This window comes from Gopherus flavomarginatus, chromosome 10, assembly GCF_025201925.1.
Source record: "Gopherus flavomarginatus isolate rGopFla2 chromosome 10, rGopFla2.mat.asm, whole genome shotgun sequence".
In the NCBI taxonomy this organism is placed as follows: Eukaryota; Metazoa; Chordata; order Testudines; family Testudinidae; genus Gopherus; species Gopherus flavomarginatus.
Window position 1 is genome coordinate 21,794,081 of NC_066626.1, and position 18,522 is coordinate 21,812,602.

An 18,522-nucleotide genomic window follows, 5' to 3' on the forward strand; every position below is an offset into this window, starting at 1 on the left:
AGAGAATATGCCGATAAAAATCTGCAGATGACTCCAGGCTGGGAGGGGTTGCAAGCACTTTGGAGAACAGGTTTAAAATTCAAAATGACCTTGACGAATTAAGAGAATTGGTCTGAATTCAAGAAAATAAAATTTGATAAAGACAAGTGCAAAGTACTTCACTTAGGATGGAAAAATCAAATGCACAATGCAGAATAATAATAATAATAAAGGAACTGGGGATTATAGTGGATCACAAACTGTATGAGTCATCAATGTGCTGCAGCTGCAAAAAAGGCGACTATGATTCTGGGGTGTAATAACATGAGTGTTGTATGTATGATACTGGAGGTAATTGTCTCACTTTACTTGGCACTAGTGAGGCCCCAGCTGGAGTACTGTATCCAATTCTGGGCATTAGAATTTAGAACAAATGTGGACAAGTTGGAAAGAGTCCAGGGGAGAGCAACAAAAATGATAAAAGGTTTAGAAAACCTGATCTATGAGGAAAGGTTAACAAAATGGGGCATGTTTAGTCTTGAGAAAAGAAGACTGAGAGGGAACCTGATAACAGTTTTCAAATATGCTAAGGGTTGTTATAGAGAGGATGGTGTTCTCCATGTCCACTGAAGGTAGGACAAGAAGTGATGAGCTTAAGGTTAGACATACGCAAAATCTTTCTAATTATAAGGATAGGTAAGCTCTGGAATAGGCTTCCACGGGAGGTCGTGGTCGCCATCACTGGAAGTTTTTAAAAATAAGCTGGACAAACACCTGTCAGGGATGATCTAAGTTTACTTAGTCCTGCCACAGCACAAGGGACTGGACTTGATTATTTATCAAGGTCCCTTCCAGCCAAACATTTCTATGATTAACACATCCTTACAGGATCAAATAGAAGACAAATCAGGCTGGAAAAGACCATCTAACTATACCCAATGGAGCCATGCATTCAGTTTCTGCAGAAGTCTCTCTGAATTCAGGTAGAATACGGTATCTCACTGGATGCTTATATATTTAATGGGCTCATTTGTCTTGGGGAGTCATCTGTGGAGCCAAAATAAAACAAGATTTGATTTTCCTTCATTACTGCCAGCATCCAGGAACCAAATACTATAAGCCCACCCATTCTCACATTCTTGCTTCTAAATGGCTTCTGGAGGCACAAATATCTGGTGTGTCCACATACAATACACAAATACCTCCAGCCGCTACTTGTTTTGAGGATAAAGGTGAATGCTATGAATCAGGTGGCTCTGTAAGATCTCCCTTTCTGTAACACGTGAGCCTTCCTCAAACAAGGGACACTGTTCAAATTATGAAGCCTTAAAAATTGACCTCCTGTATTCTGACAGTTGCCCATACTGAAATTCTTACCTTAAGAGTTCCAAGCATAAGGGGTGTTTTTCAGTTCAAAGAGATCCATTGCAGCAGCAGCTAAAATAGAAGTTAAAAACAAAGGCCCAGCTTAGTGTGCAACTCACTGTAAATACACTGGTGTGCACAGAGCTTTGCATCATGAATCAGGTGCACCAGGTTATTTATGAAGATTCACACATCAAGCCAAACATTTGTTTTTGTATTTTTCCTGCTACAACAAGGGTAAGAATCAGTTTTGTGTGTGTGTTTGTGTAGTGTGGGGCAAGAGCTACATGCCAGGAATCCTTCAGGCAAGAACTGCAACATAGGAGAACTGTTTGTGTGGGTAAATCTTTAAGTATAACATTAATAGTGCCCCTTTAATATGCTACAATAGAGTCCTCTATACAATATTCCTAACCAGTCTATGATGCCTTGTCCTGAGGAGATAAAGATACAAGATAGCCAACTTGATTAGCACTACTGAAGTTAACTAAACCACAGATCTCTATTGTGTTATTTAAACATCTTGCAAGAAGACAATCTTTAACATGGCTGCTATTGCTCCCTTTCTAAAACTGCCAGGTTTTTTCAAGAAGTTCATCTTAATCATGCTGGAAGGGCATAACGAGTGGGGTCCCGCAGGAATCAGTTCTGGGTCCGGTTCCATTCAATATCTTCATTAATGATTTAGATAACGGCATAGAGATTACACTTTTAAAGTCTGTGGATGATACCAAGCTGGAAGGGGTTGCAAGTGCTTTGGAGGATAAATCCAATTAAAATTCAAAATGATCTGGACAAACTGGAGAAATGGTCTGAAGTAAATAGGATGAAATTCAATCAGGACAAATACAAAGTACTCCACTTAGGAAGGAACAATCAGTTGCACACATACAAAATGGTAAATGGACTGCCTAGGTAGGAGTACTGTGGAAAGAGATCTGGGGGCCATAGTTGATCACAAGCTAAATGTGAGTCAACAGTGTAATGCGGTTGCAAAAAAACCCAGCAAACATAATTCTGGGATATATTAGCAGAAGTATTGTAAGCAAGACACGAGAAGTAATTCTTCCACTCTACTCTGCGCTGATTAGGTCTCAACTGGAGGATTGTGTCCAATTCTGGGCACATTTCAAGAAAAATGTGGACAAATTGGAGAAAGTCCAGAGACAAGCAACAAAAATGAGTAAAGGTCTAGAAAACATGACCTATGAGGGAAAATTGAAAAAATTGGGTGTGTTTAGTCTGGAGAAGAGAAGACAGAGGGGACATGATAACAGTTTTCAAGTACATAAAAGGTTGTTACAAGGGGGGGGGGGGGAATTGTTCTTTTTAACCTCTGAGGATAGGACAAGAAGCAATGGGCTTAAATTGCAGCAAGGGTGGTTTAGGCTGGAAATTAGGAAAAACTTCCAAACTGTCAGAGTGGTTAAGCACTGTAAGAAATTGCCTAGGGAGGTTGTGGAATCTCCATCATTGGGGACTTTTAAGAGCAGGCTGGACAAACACCTGTCAGGAATGGTCTAGATAATACTTAGTCCTGCCTTAAGTGCAGGGACTGGACTAGATGACCTCTCAGTTCTATGATTCTATGTTAAACAAAAACAGGAGAAAGAGAGCAGGGAAGGATTTTTTCTGTGTCACATGTTTACCCAATGGGAGGAACTGTCTAGATCAAGTATTCCTGAAACAGAGATTATTATTTGCTGCATTAAAAGTGTGTGTGTGTGTGTGTGTAAATAATTGGTTTAAGATTTCCTACCTAATGAGGACCCTGATCCAGCAAAAGCACTTAAGCCAGTGCATAGCTTAAGGCATGTGAGTAGTTAGCAGGTCTAAATCACAAGCTTTAGAATTTTGTTTTACTATATATGTTTTAATCTGAAATAATAATAGTAGAATCCCATCTATGGCAAAGACACGATAGTCCAATGAACCTCTCCCAACAACAGATTTTGGAGCAGAATCTATTTTGACAAGGCAACTTCCTTCAGAAATCCATATTCTGGCTTTTCTTCGCTTCCTTGTTAAGTGGTATAGTAATTGCTGTGAAGAGATACTGCCCTCACTTTATGCATTCATCAAGAAAAATGATACTTCACAAGAATATCATTGAAGAACGAGTGTAAGAAATGTGTCTCACTGCCTGGTTGTCAGATAAAACCTGTATTTTTACAATAAAAAAGTTAAAATGAATATCATCTCCTTCTGCAACATTCCACTGAGCAAGCACTAGAAGATTCTCTATACAGATGTTCTAAGGGTCTGAGCATTTCCTCCCAACCCTAATTGTTCTGCTCTTCAGTACTCGTTAAAGGATGTTGTAAAAGACAAAGTCAACAGTTTTCAATCACTGCTATCTGCCATATCAGGAATTGTAACAAGTTCCACAGACACGTGGTAAAGGGTGTGTGTGGGGGGAAAATGAGAATGGTCACTTCTTGGTGTGTTCAAATAAGGGAAGATAATGGCAAGATCTCTAAAAATCAGGGAAGATATCTGTACTTTCATAATGCATGTAACAAAAACAAAAATTGAACACAAGTAAGATATCAATAGGCTCCTACCCTCTGTAGGTGGTGAGGCAAATGTAACAGTCACTGTTTCTGTGAGAACATTCCCACCGTCTGTGGTCCACTGGAGCTGAAAGGAAAAAGACCTCAGTTCTCAGAAATGGGACAGGTGCTGAGCAGGATTCCCTACAATACTGGTACAGACTCAAACTACAGTGAAAATCAGTGTCAAAACTTCTTATTTCTGTATAGTGAGTGCTTTCTGAATTTTTGGGTTATTTCTTAAAACTCTTAAAGGTGAAGGACTGCGCTTTTAAAAGGATTCTAAACCACTTTCTGTCTGGTATGCTAAATCCTGCTCAGAATGGGAGTAGACTTTAAAATTGAAAATAGATATATTTTAAACACAAACTATTTGAAAATAATTTTCTCTATCATTTACAGGCTGGAACGTGAACTCAAGGTTCTGCATGTATCCTGCAAAAAGCAGACAACATCAGAAACTCTAAGAAGGGTAGAGGAATTCTGTGCCCTGCCCTGCCTCAGGTGGGATCACCAGCTATCACAGGAGAACCAGTCTTGGCAGATATTAAAAAACCAAACAAACTTTTCAGCTTTTGTGTAAAGTACATTTATGAATTAAGCTCTTAAATACAGTATGTTTTTACCTATTTTTTTAAACTAAACATTTCAATTCACTTTGAAATGCTATGAAATTAAAGTGCCACCAGATCAGCGATACACAATCTGAGGCTCTTGAAACCTCACTTAGCCCTCCATGCGTTGGCTTGGAGTGAGGCATCACCCGGTGGCTGTCTGGGCCTCAGTCAGCCAAAGACCCAGTGGGAGTCACCAAATCTTGATATCACTTTTTCTATAACATTCCAAAATAAATAAATAAATAAATAAATAACCCATCCATCCATTCCTCATCATCGATAGTTCTCTCTCACCTGGACTGCTGCAATCTCATCCTCTCGTCTCCCCATCTCGCTCCCATTTAGTCCATTCCAAATGCTAACCAGTGTCAATATAATATCTTCACCAACCCAGGTCTTCCAGTCCATGTTACTTTTCTATGTCTCTCAAAGTGTTTTTGTCTGATCTTTGGTTCTTTAATGTTAACCTTTAGGCTAAATACTAAACATGCATCCAATTTATGGACCAAATGCACTTGGAGGTGGTGGAGGAGGGCCTGTTTATCGCAGCAGCCTATATCAAGCAGCATAAAATCTTGTCCACTTAACACTCTGGCAGAGATGAGTTTGCCAGTTCCTTGGCAATTCCTTCATAGCTAATAAAAAATCCTGTCTTACAATTGGAGAAATCCTTGTCAATGCCTGCCCAAAATTACTCCGTATGAGAAGAAAATTAAGGGGCAACATACACTGGGGTACTGCGCACTTATAAAGATTTATATTTTGTATTTACTGTCAGACACATTTACTACATAGTAGAGTAATAATATTTAGCATTAATATAGCATTATACACATTCAAAACATTGTACAGACATTAACTAGACCACTTGAGGTAGACTGTAAGTTTCATCCCAATTTTACAGATAGGGAAAGCGAGAGAGACTTGTGAAATGACTTCCCCAAGGCAACACAGTGGTAGAACCAGGATTGAAACTCAGGACCTTTGAACACTGTGCTCATTTCTTCAACCACACTGTCTTAAATTCCTGTTCTCATTATATACCTCAGTACTGCATAAAGTATCAACTGTTAGCAACATTTCATTGATCATATATGCTTAAAAAGGCCTACATTTAATCTATACTTACTCAGTCAAAACTTTCTTTGAAAATTTAACTAGTGGGAATAAAAAGTCAGTGGGAGCTTTGGCTGAATAAGGGCCAAGTAGTAAAATTTACGTAAAATCTGCAGGATTCATCTCAGAGATTCAGAAAGAAAGAAGGAGAAGAAAGCATGAAGCTCCAATAATACCGTTGCTGGGATGCTTTCTGAGTTATACACCATCTCCCCGTTTCCCAGGGACTTCTGCACCTCATGGATGTGGTTCTTGATGTCATTCACAGTTGGGAAGAAGGACAAGTTATGCCTCTCTGGTACTTCCTCAGGCTTGAATAATTCTCGCTCCACAAACTTTCTGTCAAGTAGTGGAAAGGGGAGGGGGGGAAAAGGGTGTTGTCAAAAGTTAAAGCACACTTACAATATTAGGAGATGTTTCTCCTTCTTCTGCAGCCACCTTTGTCTCTGCCCTCAAATATGTTCCAAACATGTTAAAAATTACAAGACAAGAACAAGTTAGTAGATCCCACGACCTGGCTCTTCTCCTCAGGTATCCTGGAAATTTTACAGAGCTAACTCAATAAAATGTACATTTCCAACACTAAGAAGAAAAGGAGCCCTAGATGGTTATCTGGTATGAGGCAGTGCGAGGAGCTGAAATGCTAGGTAGTTACATCTAAGGTCAAGTCCAATAAAAAAAACTGAGGTGCTAATGCCATATGTGGGGATAAATTCAGCTAATGCTATATATGGGGACAGATTCGTGAAAGCATCAGCATTGCCACATACATTCAGTTAATCTGACTTGAAGCTATAGCTGATAAAGTGCTATGGAAAGAAGGCAGTATAGTTAGAGTAGATTATGCTATACCTTAGTTGTTTCCTCACTGCATAGACTTGTTCTATTCCCTGAGACACCAGTTCTCGGATTTTATCTGCTACCTGTGGGTGAAGTCGGGAGGGCAAAGTACAGTTCTCATCTCTCACTGCATCTTCCTCTTCCTCAGGAGACAATGTGGGGAAAGCGGACGGTGAAGGAGGGAGGCAGGTCTCCATTTCGTGATACTGGTGGGCCTGCTGGGTGGGTAATTGCACATACCATCTGACGAGAAGGAGCGTTTCCAGGTACAATTCCAAAGCAAAGACAGTAAAACAAAATCATGTATTTAAATCTTTACCCAGGAAGGGAACAATGCTATTGAATAAAGACCCTCTAATCAGATCATCAACAACACTTGTATATATACACAACTAACAGCATTCATTACTAGCACACCCCCACATAGAACAGTGACTATGTCTGCCTTGTACTGCAAACACATAGTTAAAGTAACAACCAGCTTTTACATAATTTTGAGTACAAACCTAAAACAAAACACTCCCAGAGATTACTCTTTTCTTTCAAGAAGCTTTAAATCTGTGCCCCAAAGCTTCCATAAAAGAGTATAATACTGCAGTACAGGATTTTTGGCTTGAGAACTGAAGGGAATATTCATTGAGCCACCCCTCTCACTGACTCTCTAAACCGTACCATCCTTACAGCTAAGCACTAGATAGGACGCCTTTCATATCAACGATCCTCTTAATTGACAAGAAAGGTGGCTATTTAACTAGATAAGGTACTCGTCCTCTCCCACTCCCACAACTCCACATACTGCTCTGTAGCACTCCCCAATCCTGATGGCCCAGTGACGGAGAGAATCAACAAGGAATCAAACACAGCTCTCCCAAATGGCAATGTAGACATGCAGAGGGTGCTGAATCAATCCATATGGGAGGCATCTTAATCAATGCTTTGACACCACATGCTTTCTGGCCAATATGTAGATGAAATACATAAATACAGTTGCTCTGATGGACAGTATATCCCAAACATGGAGGGTCCGTCTATGCCTTTCTTTTTGAAATACTGTGGGACAGATTACGAGTGTGGTATAATCATTAGAGAAAGACTGAACAGCAGCACACTGTGAGGATTATGCAACTGATCTGCTTTGCAGCTTTGAGCAAATAATTGAACCTCACTATGCTTCAGTTTCCCAGTCTGAAAATTGAGATTAATAACAATAGTTAGTTACTTTGCGAGGATGCATGAGGCTTAATTGTGACGTGCTTTCAGATCCACAGATGAAAGACATTGCACAGAACACTGTTATTCCACTTTTTATTTTTCTATTTAATACTTTTAGGTACTGCATGTAAACAAAAAATAATGTTCAGATAATACTAATTTATATTGACAAATATTCAGACTCACTACCCTTGGCTCACTCAGTTTTGCCTAAACATTACAAGCAAATATGGGGCTTAATTCATCTCTGCGAGCAGACAGAGGATTAAGCACTCCCTTCAGCCCATGGAAAGAGCTGCACTTAAGAGCGAATTCATCTCTTTGAAAGGGTAGACAGCGGTACGGCTGCTGCCCTTCGCCGAAGGGAATTACTTTCATTTGCAGTTAGGGCTTCAACAGGACTATACAGACAGAATCTGCCAAGGACATGTGCCGATTCAGCACATCTCTAGGGTTCTCTGTTCTTGCTTTCTCCCTGGAAAATACCAGTCTGTTCCATGTCCCCTAATGGAGTAACTTAATAAAACATCCTCACCCTATGACCCTTCCTAGGCAGACATTCTGCCATTGCATGACTGCAGCCTGGATTTTGCTGGCAAAATCAAATGCAGAAGATCAAACCCTTCAGGTAGATCCCAGCTACACTTACCCATTAATGAGCCTTCTATGTTTACAGTATATAGATTTTAATATGGTTCTTGAAACTGACATTATCTTCATTAAAAATTATTAATGTTCCCTTCCCCCTCCCCCACTATGGTCATATGCAAATACAGTAAATGGGTCCAGTACTGCAACCCTTTACTCATGTATAATCTCACTGATGTCAATAGGTCTATATAAATACGTTCTACCACATTAATAAGGATTTGCAGGGGGGAAACCCTTCTTTTGGTCTCTCCGTCAGGCTGTTCACAGAAGCCACTCCTAGGATTTGTCTATTCACATTTTAAAAATTCTAGCCCAGATCCCTAGCTGTGAATCAGCAATGTTCAGCACAATTCAGCTTGGGGGTGGGTAGTGGGGAGGGAGTGTGTGTATGTGTGCACAAAGATGGTTTTAAGTCACCCGTGTGCTCCTTTGATCTTGGGGCTACTCTGGTCCCCTGGCATAAGGAACAGCAACTGATTTGAGGCTTTGCTACCTCATGCTGGCTGCCAACAGCCCCAAGGATAAAGGACTGCTCTGAACACACCTTCCTCCTCTCCCAGTCATGCTCTCTGACAGCCACAGGAAGGCAGGTTGTGAAAGAGAAGCCATTACACCAATGTACAGCATCTAAAGATCCTCCCATACTGGGAGTGATCCTCCAATTGTCAGCTGCCTTTGGGAAACAAAGCCATCCAGGCTGGGAGAGGTCTGGCTCATTGTTGGTAATCCCCACAATCCTATAACGGCTTCTGTCTGTATTCTGAAGCATATTTTACATAACTCCCACAGTACAGTATGTTACACATTTACAAAACACTTAGGAGTTCCCTTGTGAATGGTTTTCTACCTTTTACAAGAGATTTCAATGAAGCCCCTTTGAAAAATAGCCAAACAACTGATTTTCCTCCACCCTCCTGCCCCACAATTTGTCCAGATAAGAAACTAGTAGAAATTTCACCTGAGGACCCCTCCAGCATCTATCAAGTTCTTCTTCAGCATGTTGAAAGCTTTCTCTTGCTCCATTCTTATGATTTTCTTGTCAATTTTGGGGTCAGTGGGAACTCTATACTCAGGAAACTTTTGAACCTTTTTAATATAGATCCTTCCAAGAAAAAACAAAACAAAACAAAACAGAAAACTCCAGCTTCATTATACTTCTCCCTCAGGGGAAGGCAGAAACATCGACTATTTTATTTCAGATTATTTTTATTGTAAAGAAACTGCAGGAAACTCAAGAAAGAGGTTCAAAAGGTGGAGAAGCCCCAGAAGTACTCTAAAGGATTGGTCAGTAAGGTAAGAAGTGAACTAGAAGAGTGCAGAGACATTCCTGAAACCCAGGAAGTTGACAGCAGAAAGCTCAAGGGGGGATGACAATAGAGAAGATGCCACTGGAGTTGGATAGGAAGAGGTCTTTGGTGAATGGCAAAAGCTATACAATCCCTGATAAATAGAACTCCAAAATAACAGATTTAGGAGACCTCTCAGATTCTACCCACATCCACTTTCACAGGAACTAATCCTTCTTCTCTCTAAATGAGCATTAGCTCCTACTTGTATAGGAGACAAAGCAAAATATATTTATAAATCTATGTCACAACACAGTTACCAGTTAGGTTTCTAGAGATGCAAGCTCTTTTATATCAGTTACCAGCTTCTCCAAACCAAAGACTTGCCATTTCAGCTTTGTAGCTAACGCTTACCGTGCTGGACAAGTGGCTTTGTACAGCTGGCAGGAGGCATTTTCTGGCTCGCCAGTTTTTTTGGGCTGGAAACCTTTCCTCCTAGGCCCATACTGGCACTCCATCACAATGGCTCTGCTTCCTGTGGACAGAAAGCAACTGGCTCTATTATTAATTCAAACATCCAACTGTTCCAGCCAACAGACAACAACAACAAAAGATTTCTGAGGAGAAAAGAGTGATTTGAAGCACTTATTTTCATTCTCTTCTTGGAAGAACACATGTTCAGGGTTGTGGGTGCCTGGGTTACAGAGTGGCTGCTTTTCCCATAATATTACTTAGCAGTTATGGAACACATCACAGTTTCAAAGAACTTTCCAAACTACACCTCTACCTTGATATAACGCTGTCCTTGGGAGCCAAAAAAATCTTACCGCATTATAGGTGAAACTGAGTTACATTGAACTTGCTTTGACTCGTGAGAGTGTGCTGCCCTGCCTCCCCCTCCCCCCGGAACGCTGCTTTACCATGTTATATCCAAATTCATGTTATATTGGGTCGTGTTATATCGGGGTAGAGATACTGTGAGGTAAGTAATTAAATATTATCATAGCCATTTTACAGGGGTAAAAATTGAAACACAAAGTTTTGAAGCCAGATTCTGCCATCTTTATTCATATTTAGCACCAGCACTTTACATAATTAGTAGTCTAATGGCCTCTTTATTGAGTAAGTTGCTCGTACTAAATGCAAGTAGAGGGGACAGAATCTGGTTCTAAATTATACAGCAAATCAAAGGCACAGCTAAGCTTGGGAGTTCTTTACTTCTTGTGCCATGTTCAGTTCTTTAGCCTTGCTGTCACCTGATATCTTACAGGTTATTAAGGTTTGTGAATTTGATTCCAGTTTCTTCTATTAACCATTATATTAAATCAACATGGTACCCAATATAAATATTACTGTGCAAGAAAGATAGATTTCCACAACATTTGTGAAAACTTCATTAGAGTAATTGGTTTTTTTTATTCAGACATATGGCAAAGAAGAGTGAAGTAACAGAGGTAGCCTGACAGAGCTGGGAAAGGAACCATTATTTGTTCCGAAGAACATTTAACTTTGTTCCCCAGCACCTACCGTTCATAATCCAAATACTTTAGCATCCTGATTTTTAAATATCATTTCCTAGCTTTGAATAACAGATGCATTTATTGTGTCACACTGCTGAGATACAAGCTGATTCTAAATGATGATCAATACCATTTTGCATGGGCATGTGACATTAAAATATCAACGCAATTAGAGATGCTATTCAAAAAAGGAACTAGATGATATAGTGGACTAGTGCATTGACTTTTCTTATGGAAAATCTGGGAACAGACATTGGCTTAGGTCACTAACGAAAAAGAATTTGGTAGTTTCAACCTTGTCCTTGCCTGCATGCATGACAAAAATAATTTGACAGGACCCTGATTTGACCAAGGTCTCAAGTGTCCAAAATCTTACTAAAATCAGGGTTTGGATAATTCAAACTTTCTGTTTAACAATACAGAATGTTGGCCAGCTTCTTCAAAGCTAACTGGTTCAGCAGAAGTAGGGACTGAAGAACAACTCCACTTATGCAGAGATTAGAAACTCCACAAGAACAGCACTTCAGACCTGCACAGCTCAGGACCTCTACAGGCCTGAAACTCTACTTCTATAGAGCCTCAGTAAGTGTGACACCAGAGCAACATAACTGATGTTCAATTAACTAAGAAGTCAAGTTAACTGAGTTTGGTGAATCAGGGTTCCATTTTAACCCGTAGCCTCTGTTCAAAAGAAGTCTAGGATTTTAACAACAGGGGTGTTCAAACTAGAAGTAAAATTCATGAGTAGAATAGTGTGTACAAAGTACATACAGTGCTTCCTTACCTCTCTGTCTGGCCAAAGCAGGCAATATTAAACCAGGGTAAATTAATCCACAATATTTTTTAAAACAAAATATTAACTGAGCACGTTTTTACTCTCACTCTCTCTCGGAGAATCATTTGTTAAGCTAACCTCACAAGTTGCTAAAAAGATCTAGTTTCTCTTGGGGTGGGGAAAAAAAAAACCCCTTGTTTTTCTGGATTTGTCCTTAAATATATTCTTGCTCCTCTTCATAGCGGAATGGCCTTAGCTTTAAAATGGGTGACGACATTTCACTTTTTCAGTTACTTTCAGCTCAAACAAATGCATCCTGCAGTCAACCATGTATCGCATCCCATAGATTCCATTTAATCAAGAAGAGAGTTGACCAGTTTCACAACTAAAATTCACACACACGCTCATACAATACTCACTCTATGACTCAAGAAATATGAAATCACAAACTGGTAAAGTCTACATATTTATTTAGAAGATTCAACTCTCTGGTTAAGTTTTCTGAAAAAATTGTTTAGAGTGATTTTAAATACCTTATAGGTTCTTACTGCCCAAAGTTTTCAGCAGGATCCCCAGAAACCTTAGTAATGTTGATGGATTAATCCCTTACCACCCTTATGAAAACTTCAATGTCCATACAGAGCAGCCAGGACCCTCATCTTTAAGGCCTCATTCAAAAGATGCTTACGGTAATTAACCTAACTCTAAAGGATGAAGGGCTTGAATCACTCACATTGGAACATGAACCTGTGTTCCAGGGAATCTAAATGTTTCAAACTTGGGTACAGATCACTAAGCCATCCTTTCCCACGTTTGTGCCTCGATTTTACCAGTATCTAGTAACATTCTGCCAGAATACTAAGGTATAGCTTCATGAGGGTCCTTCCTTTGGCCAACTGACTAGTGATTTTGAAACTTTGAAAATAATTATTAAAAAAAAAAAAGTTAATTACCTGCATTGATAAAAGGGATCCCATCATATGGGACATACTGAGATTTCCACATCAACCGTGTGGCGGGTTTGGCTGGGCTTGGAGACTGGCGTGTCCCCCACACACTTTGTGTTTGCTGCTTGTGTAGCGTTAGAACACTCTCTAATTCTGTCTCGCTCACACAATAGCCGCGGTACGAGTCCCCAATTTTCTGCATGGAAAGGAGGTGAAATAATAGGATTATTCACCAATCTGACTGCTGTTGGTACCCAAGAAAATGAATGCAGTCAGGGACTCTGGCATGGTGGCAGGCGAGGAGACTGTCTGAAATGCTTTGTGCACTGGTTGCATCACAACCAGATTTACCATAGGGTCTAACACAAGACCAGCCTTCAGTGAGTTCATACCACAGGTGTTTGTCAGCAATCTGAGATCATAAGTAAAATACTCAATGTCTGAGCATTGGTCCATTATTATAACACAGTTATCTACAGCATAACCCAATTTCTAAAGGTTTTGGAGATATCCAAAACCTTCCAACACAAATACATTTTGGGTAGGTGAGAGAGCAAGGCATGCAATCAGGAGTTGTAACTGATGCTCAGGTAAATGGGGTTATTCTCTATTACCAAAAGACAGAACCAAATGAGTTCCTTTATTCTGGACCATTCCCTTCATTTCAGACTTTTCTATTAAAATAAATACTTATTAAATGTGCATTTTAGAAAATATTTTTGGTAACCTGCTGGTCACATCGAAGAGGAGGAACAAATAATTCAAGCAGAGTTTCTTCCACACACGCCAGTCACAGTCAGTCACTTGTATGGCACCTTGCATCACATCTCCAGCTGACTACAATGGAACTCTGTGGGCTCAGTGCTAAAAGTTCTTCACACTGACTCCACTTGACTTTTGTTGTTGGCTATCTGCTAAATGTATTAACTTAAAACAAGTGAATTCACACCTAAGCACTTCACGCAGCATCCAGACTCCGCATGCAGTCATCAATGGGCTTCATCTATACCCCATCCACCAACCAGGAAACAGATGAGAAAACCACAGAACGAAAAACAAATGCTATACAATACATAGCCGGCACCCGCCCCATCCCTCCCTCCAAGATGCTACAGGTTCTCTGCAAACCATTCGGGAGCAACTTGAAAATAAATACAGCCTCTTTGGGCTGCAGAGCTGGAAAATGTATGTGCTAGAAAAACGACAGTAGCAGATACTTTGCTAGATGCCAGACACAGAAAGTGGGCATATTAAAACTCTTATAAAAGAAATGATTCAGAGTGGAAAGATGTAAGCAGACTTTTAGAAAAGTAGATGATACATAGATTTTTAAGATGAAAGCTGAAAAGGGCCTAATGTACACAGCAAACCCACTGATGGAAGTACATTTTGTGACTGAGAAGGGAGACAGACAGAATAAAAAGCAGCAGCAAGAGCGCTACTGGACTTTAAGAAAAACCAAAACACAGTAGTGTTTCACGTGACGTCTTCATTCCCTTGACATTTTTCCTGCCTTGCAAACAATAATAACTTGGCTCCTTTGCAAGTCAATGGTTCCATGTTTTGAGCCAAATTCAACCCCAGCAACAGCAGATGCAACTCCACTGACGACAATGCAGTTGTGCACACCTACAATATAACAGAATTTGGCCCAACTGATATATCACTAAGATTCGCTGTGAGTGCACATGCTTGCAGAGTGAGAATAATAGTCTTTATTACAAATTTTGATTATCTTTAGAATTAAAAACACAAAATTAAAAAAAAATGCAGACTTGATAGAATGAAGAATAGGATGGACTGAAACAACCACGACAGCAGAGAAGTAGGAAAGTAAAGCAACTGAATTGGATCTGAAGATAGACAAATGATTGACTCTCAAGAGCATAAAAGCAAAAGCCTTGGAAAGTCAGGTTTTTAAAAATACATGTTCTGAGAGTTCTTGAGGGGGTTGAAGACCCAGACAGAAACACTAGGTAAAATTCTCTCTCTGCAACACTAACGTTAACTTTAAGGGAGTTACTCTATGCTGGTGTGTACAGAAAATGTACTGGGTCTTTAGCTATTGGAAGAGCTCCAGGCACAACTTAGAGAATGGGGAGGCAAAATGCTTGTTGCTATTTCTAGCTGCAAGGACAGAAGGGATTTTGGCATCCGCCAGAAATTAAAAAAATCTGCTCTGTGCCAGTTGTTAACTCAGAGCACAGGTTTGAGAACATTAAACCAAAGAGAGAACATTTAGTGTTCTTTGGAGAAAACATTCTTGAATAGAATACATCAGAGAAGATACATTCACTCTATTCTCTGCAATAAAAACAATGGTTACATATAATAAAAACACATTTATTTGGATTCTTTCTTCCCCTAAACACCTGATCAGGAAAAAATGATGAAGAATTACACAATGGATTGTGATTTTGAGATCATCATCATTTAACAAGTGGCAGCCTTGTACTTGCTGTAATCCCCCCCACATTACTTTATTTAATTGTTTTATTTATTGTGGGGGGCAGCTCTCTTTTTTTAAAGTGTTTCTTCAGACTTTATTATTTGATTGGGCTAAGTTAAGAAAAAGTTTCACACAGAATTTAAATATTAAAAAGAAGGCTGATATCTGCTATACACCCCTTCTTATATTTATTCTTAATCTTATAATGCAGATTAGGCATACCAACACAAGATAATTTTCTACTCATGTTCCCACAATGGTATACGTTCATCACAAAAGTAAAGGTGCTCATGCATTCTTACCAGAAGGTCATGAAAACCTGCTTTGAGCTGGTTTGCCTGAGGGTGGCAAGGAATCCCCTCCATTTGTATGTTTATTTTGCTTAGCTCTGAAACTGATAATATTACCATGTATGTTTCACTCAGTCAACATTCTAGTCTACACTAAAATATAAAATACAGAGCAAGCTGATACAATTAAACATATGCCCCACAATGACCACTATCATCAGGCAAATGCCTGAAAAAAACAAACAAACAAAAAAAGACAAACAACCCAACCCCCTGCAACATGGTGGTCAACAGATTTGGGCTCTGTGAGACCAATGAGGGAAACAACTTCTAGAGAAAAGGGACTTCCACTGAGATTCTTTGCCTCCAGTCTTCCTCTACATTCAAATCTTAGGGATTTCTTAGCTCAGACACCCAAGGTTGAGCTCAAACTATCACAACGTTACACACAGAAAGAGGAATTCTCAGGTAGCCTGGACCCAGACCACATAAGGTTCTGCTGACCATAGTAAACATCTTGAACTGCATGTAGAACTGAACTGGAAATCCATCATTACGGCAGAGAATTGATGCAACGTACTCCCTGCAGCCAGGTCTGCTATGTAAGTGAATAGCTGTATTCTGCAACAGCTGAAGCTTCTACACCTTCAAGAATAGCCCCACCTACAGCACATGGCAGCAATCCAATCTGAGGGTCAAAAAGCTATGAGGCTAGTTACTAGAAGGATGTCTAGTGAGAAATACAGTAACTTTACAGTAAAAGTTTGCAATTGCCTAGCCAAACACTGAAGATAAATAATTGGTCTTTTGGGCCAATTATGCTACCTGGGAAGCCAGGTGCAGTGAGGTTATCCAAATGAGCATCAGATTACACACCTCCTTTGCAAAAGGCAGGAACATGTTTTCAATAATGGGAGCAAATACATCATAATCACACTTTCCAGAGGCTTCCATAACCAGCATCCCATCTTATTTTCATTCGAGCCCCTACGTCTGCCAGGTACAAGCACAATGGACAAGCCATCCTAGTGAGGTAAGACAGGCCTACAGTTGTATGTTGTAAGTTGATGGCCCTGTAGCCCAAATAAAGTCAGTCTCTCACCGCCGCTTTACTTACATGCAGAACAAAGTATTTTCCTCAAAAAGGGGCCTTCAGATGGGTGATCAGTTGTTTTATATCAACCCCTGGGATCTTTCTGAGAGGAAATAATGGAACCACAGAAAGCGTGAACCTATCTGCTCCAGTCATGGTCCACAAGTGAGCCAACAAAAGTTTGCACAACTGTCCAACGAATCTGGCTTCTAGGAATGCTGTGAAGTGTTCAACATCCTGCCATACAGCTTAAAAAGCACTTCGTTAATTCAGCCCATCAAAAATCCTTTACTGTAAATTATAATCCTTCACTTAAAAAATAAGTTACATCAAAATGTCTGCTCCGATTCACCTCAGTGAAGTAAACTCCATAGCTTACCTGGGCCATTTAAATGCATAGACAAAGCTTGTAGTTTTGTATAAGTGATGTGTGATAAGTTGCCTGAAAATAACAGAAGTAGGGAGAATGGCTCAGCTGGCACAGGAGGAGCATGGTCAGCAACAGCCCTTAATGCTGACTTTGGAAAGGTGCAGCTTTTGCTGCCCTGTCCTTATTGCCAGACAGACATCAGTCCTACAGTCATACACAGAAGCTGACTGCCTCACCTTCTTGAGCTGCGGAATGCTATTGGGTCCTAAGCCTAGTGCTCAAGGGAACAACAATTTTGTACTGCAGCCAGCTCCTGCACAAGCACAATAGGTAAAGCCCCCATGTGCTCTTTTCTCCCAGGGCACCCATAAGGGCGCTAACATTGTTAACATTCAGTTTGTCCTGACAAGTGACTGAAAAAGTGGAATTCTGGGGTACCATTTTTATTGTCTCAAGCGTGCTCAGCTCAGCTGAGAAGTAAAGAAGGTTTTTCTCTACCTGCCAGCCCGGCAAACTTAGTTTGGGTTCTTTCCTTCTAACATATAGTCAGCAATAAAAGGTTCCACAGGACAAGCTCGGCTAAGTTACATCTGAAAACCCCACTGGCTCCAAATTATGCCCTCAATGACACCTGTGCAACCCATTTGCCTTCAATGGGCTTGCACAGTATAACCGACTGGAACTTAGTAAAACAATTCTACTGATGATACACAAGAAGGAATGGAATTCAGCTCATTCCTGCTCTGCAGTGCTAACAGGAATAAAAAGCAGTAAAACAATAAAACTTATTTTTGTTACTAAAGGGAACAAAATGTCTCTGAATAGTTCTGTGGAGCAGCAGAGTGCAGATCTTACATTCTCACTATTCAGAGTAGAACTGCCACTTTAAACAGAAGCAGTATTATTTTTTTCTTACAATACGAGAACATTAAATACTATATGGATGCAGATCTTACGGTTATGAATTTAAACACAGTCGGTGGAAATGTTAAAGGGGACTAAGGGACTCGGGGACCTAACCCCCACTGAACTTCAAATAAAGTTTTATATAAAATAAAATACCTTAATAAATGATTAACAGATGTTATGCAAATATTACAGTTATGAGCAGCATGTGTGATATAGATGGCTATAGGCACAATAGAAGGGATTAGAGATGATTATCTGCAACAAATTGACCTGTTGGACTCTAACAGTTGATTAATCATTTATTAACCTGTTATAAGCGATGTATACATGGAACCTTAATATGAAGTATGACCAAAAATTCTATCCCCAAATGATATGAGAGCTTTAACTTTGCAATATCCTAACAAGATTAACTCACCCATGTTGTACATACTGCATATATTTTTAACAGTCAAATTAGTAATCAAAATTAATGTTCAATATGATAAAGTTAATGTTACCAATTTCCTGGCTTTTGGGTGTGTATATCAATATACTTAATACTATATTAA

At 39.8% G+C, this 18,522-nt stretch overlaps 1 protein-coding gene across 4 annotated transcripts in view; it reads right to left on the reverse strand.

Annotated features, from left to right (window-relative positions):
• The window catches only part of CARF (calcium responsive transcription factor), a 50,807-nt gene that overhangs the window by 12,323 nt on the left and 19,962 nt on the right, over positions 1-18,522 (reverse strand). For 3 of the 4 annotated variants that reach the window (XM_050969587.1, XM_050969588.1, XM_050969589.1), the window contains exons 7-12: positions 12,867-13,056; positions 10,033-10,153; positions 9,291-9,434; positions 6,482-6,712; positions 5,806-5,968; positions 3,909-3,984 (exon numbers count right to left, since the gene is read on the reverse strand). In XM_050969587.1, the coding sequence (XP_050825544.1) occupies positions 3,909-3,984; positions 5,806-5,968; positions 6,482-6,712; positions 9,291-9,434; positions 10,033-10,153; positions 12,867-13,056 (925 nt within the window). Of the gene's footprint in view, positions 1-1,356; positions 1,417-3,908; positions 3,985-5,805; positions 5,969-6,481; positions 6,713-9,290; positions 9,435-10,032; positions 10,154-12,866; positions 13,057-18,522 lie in introns of all 4 variants that reach the window. The other variant, XM_050969590.1, reaches the window with a different exon arrangement.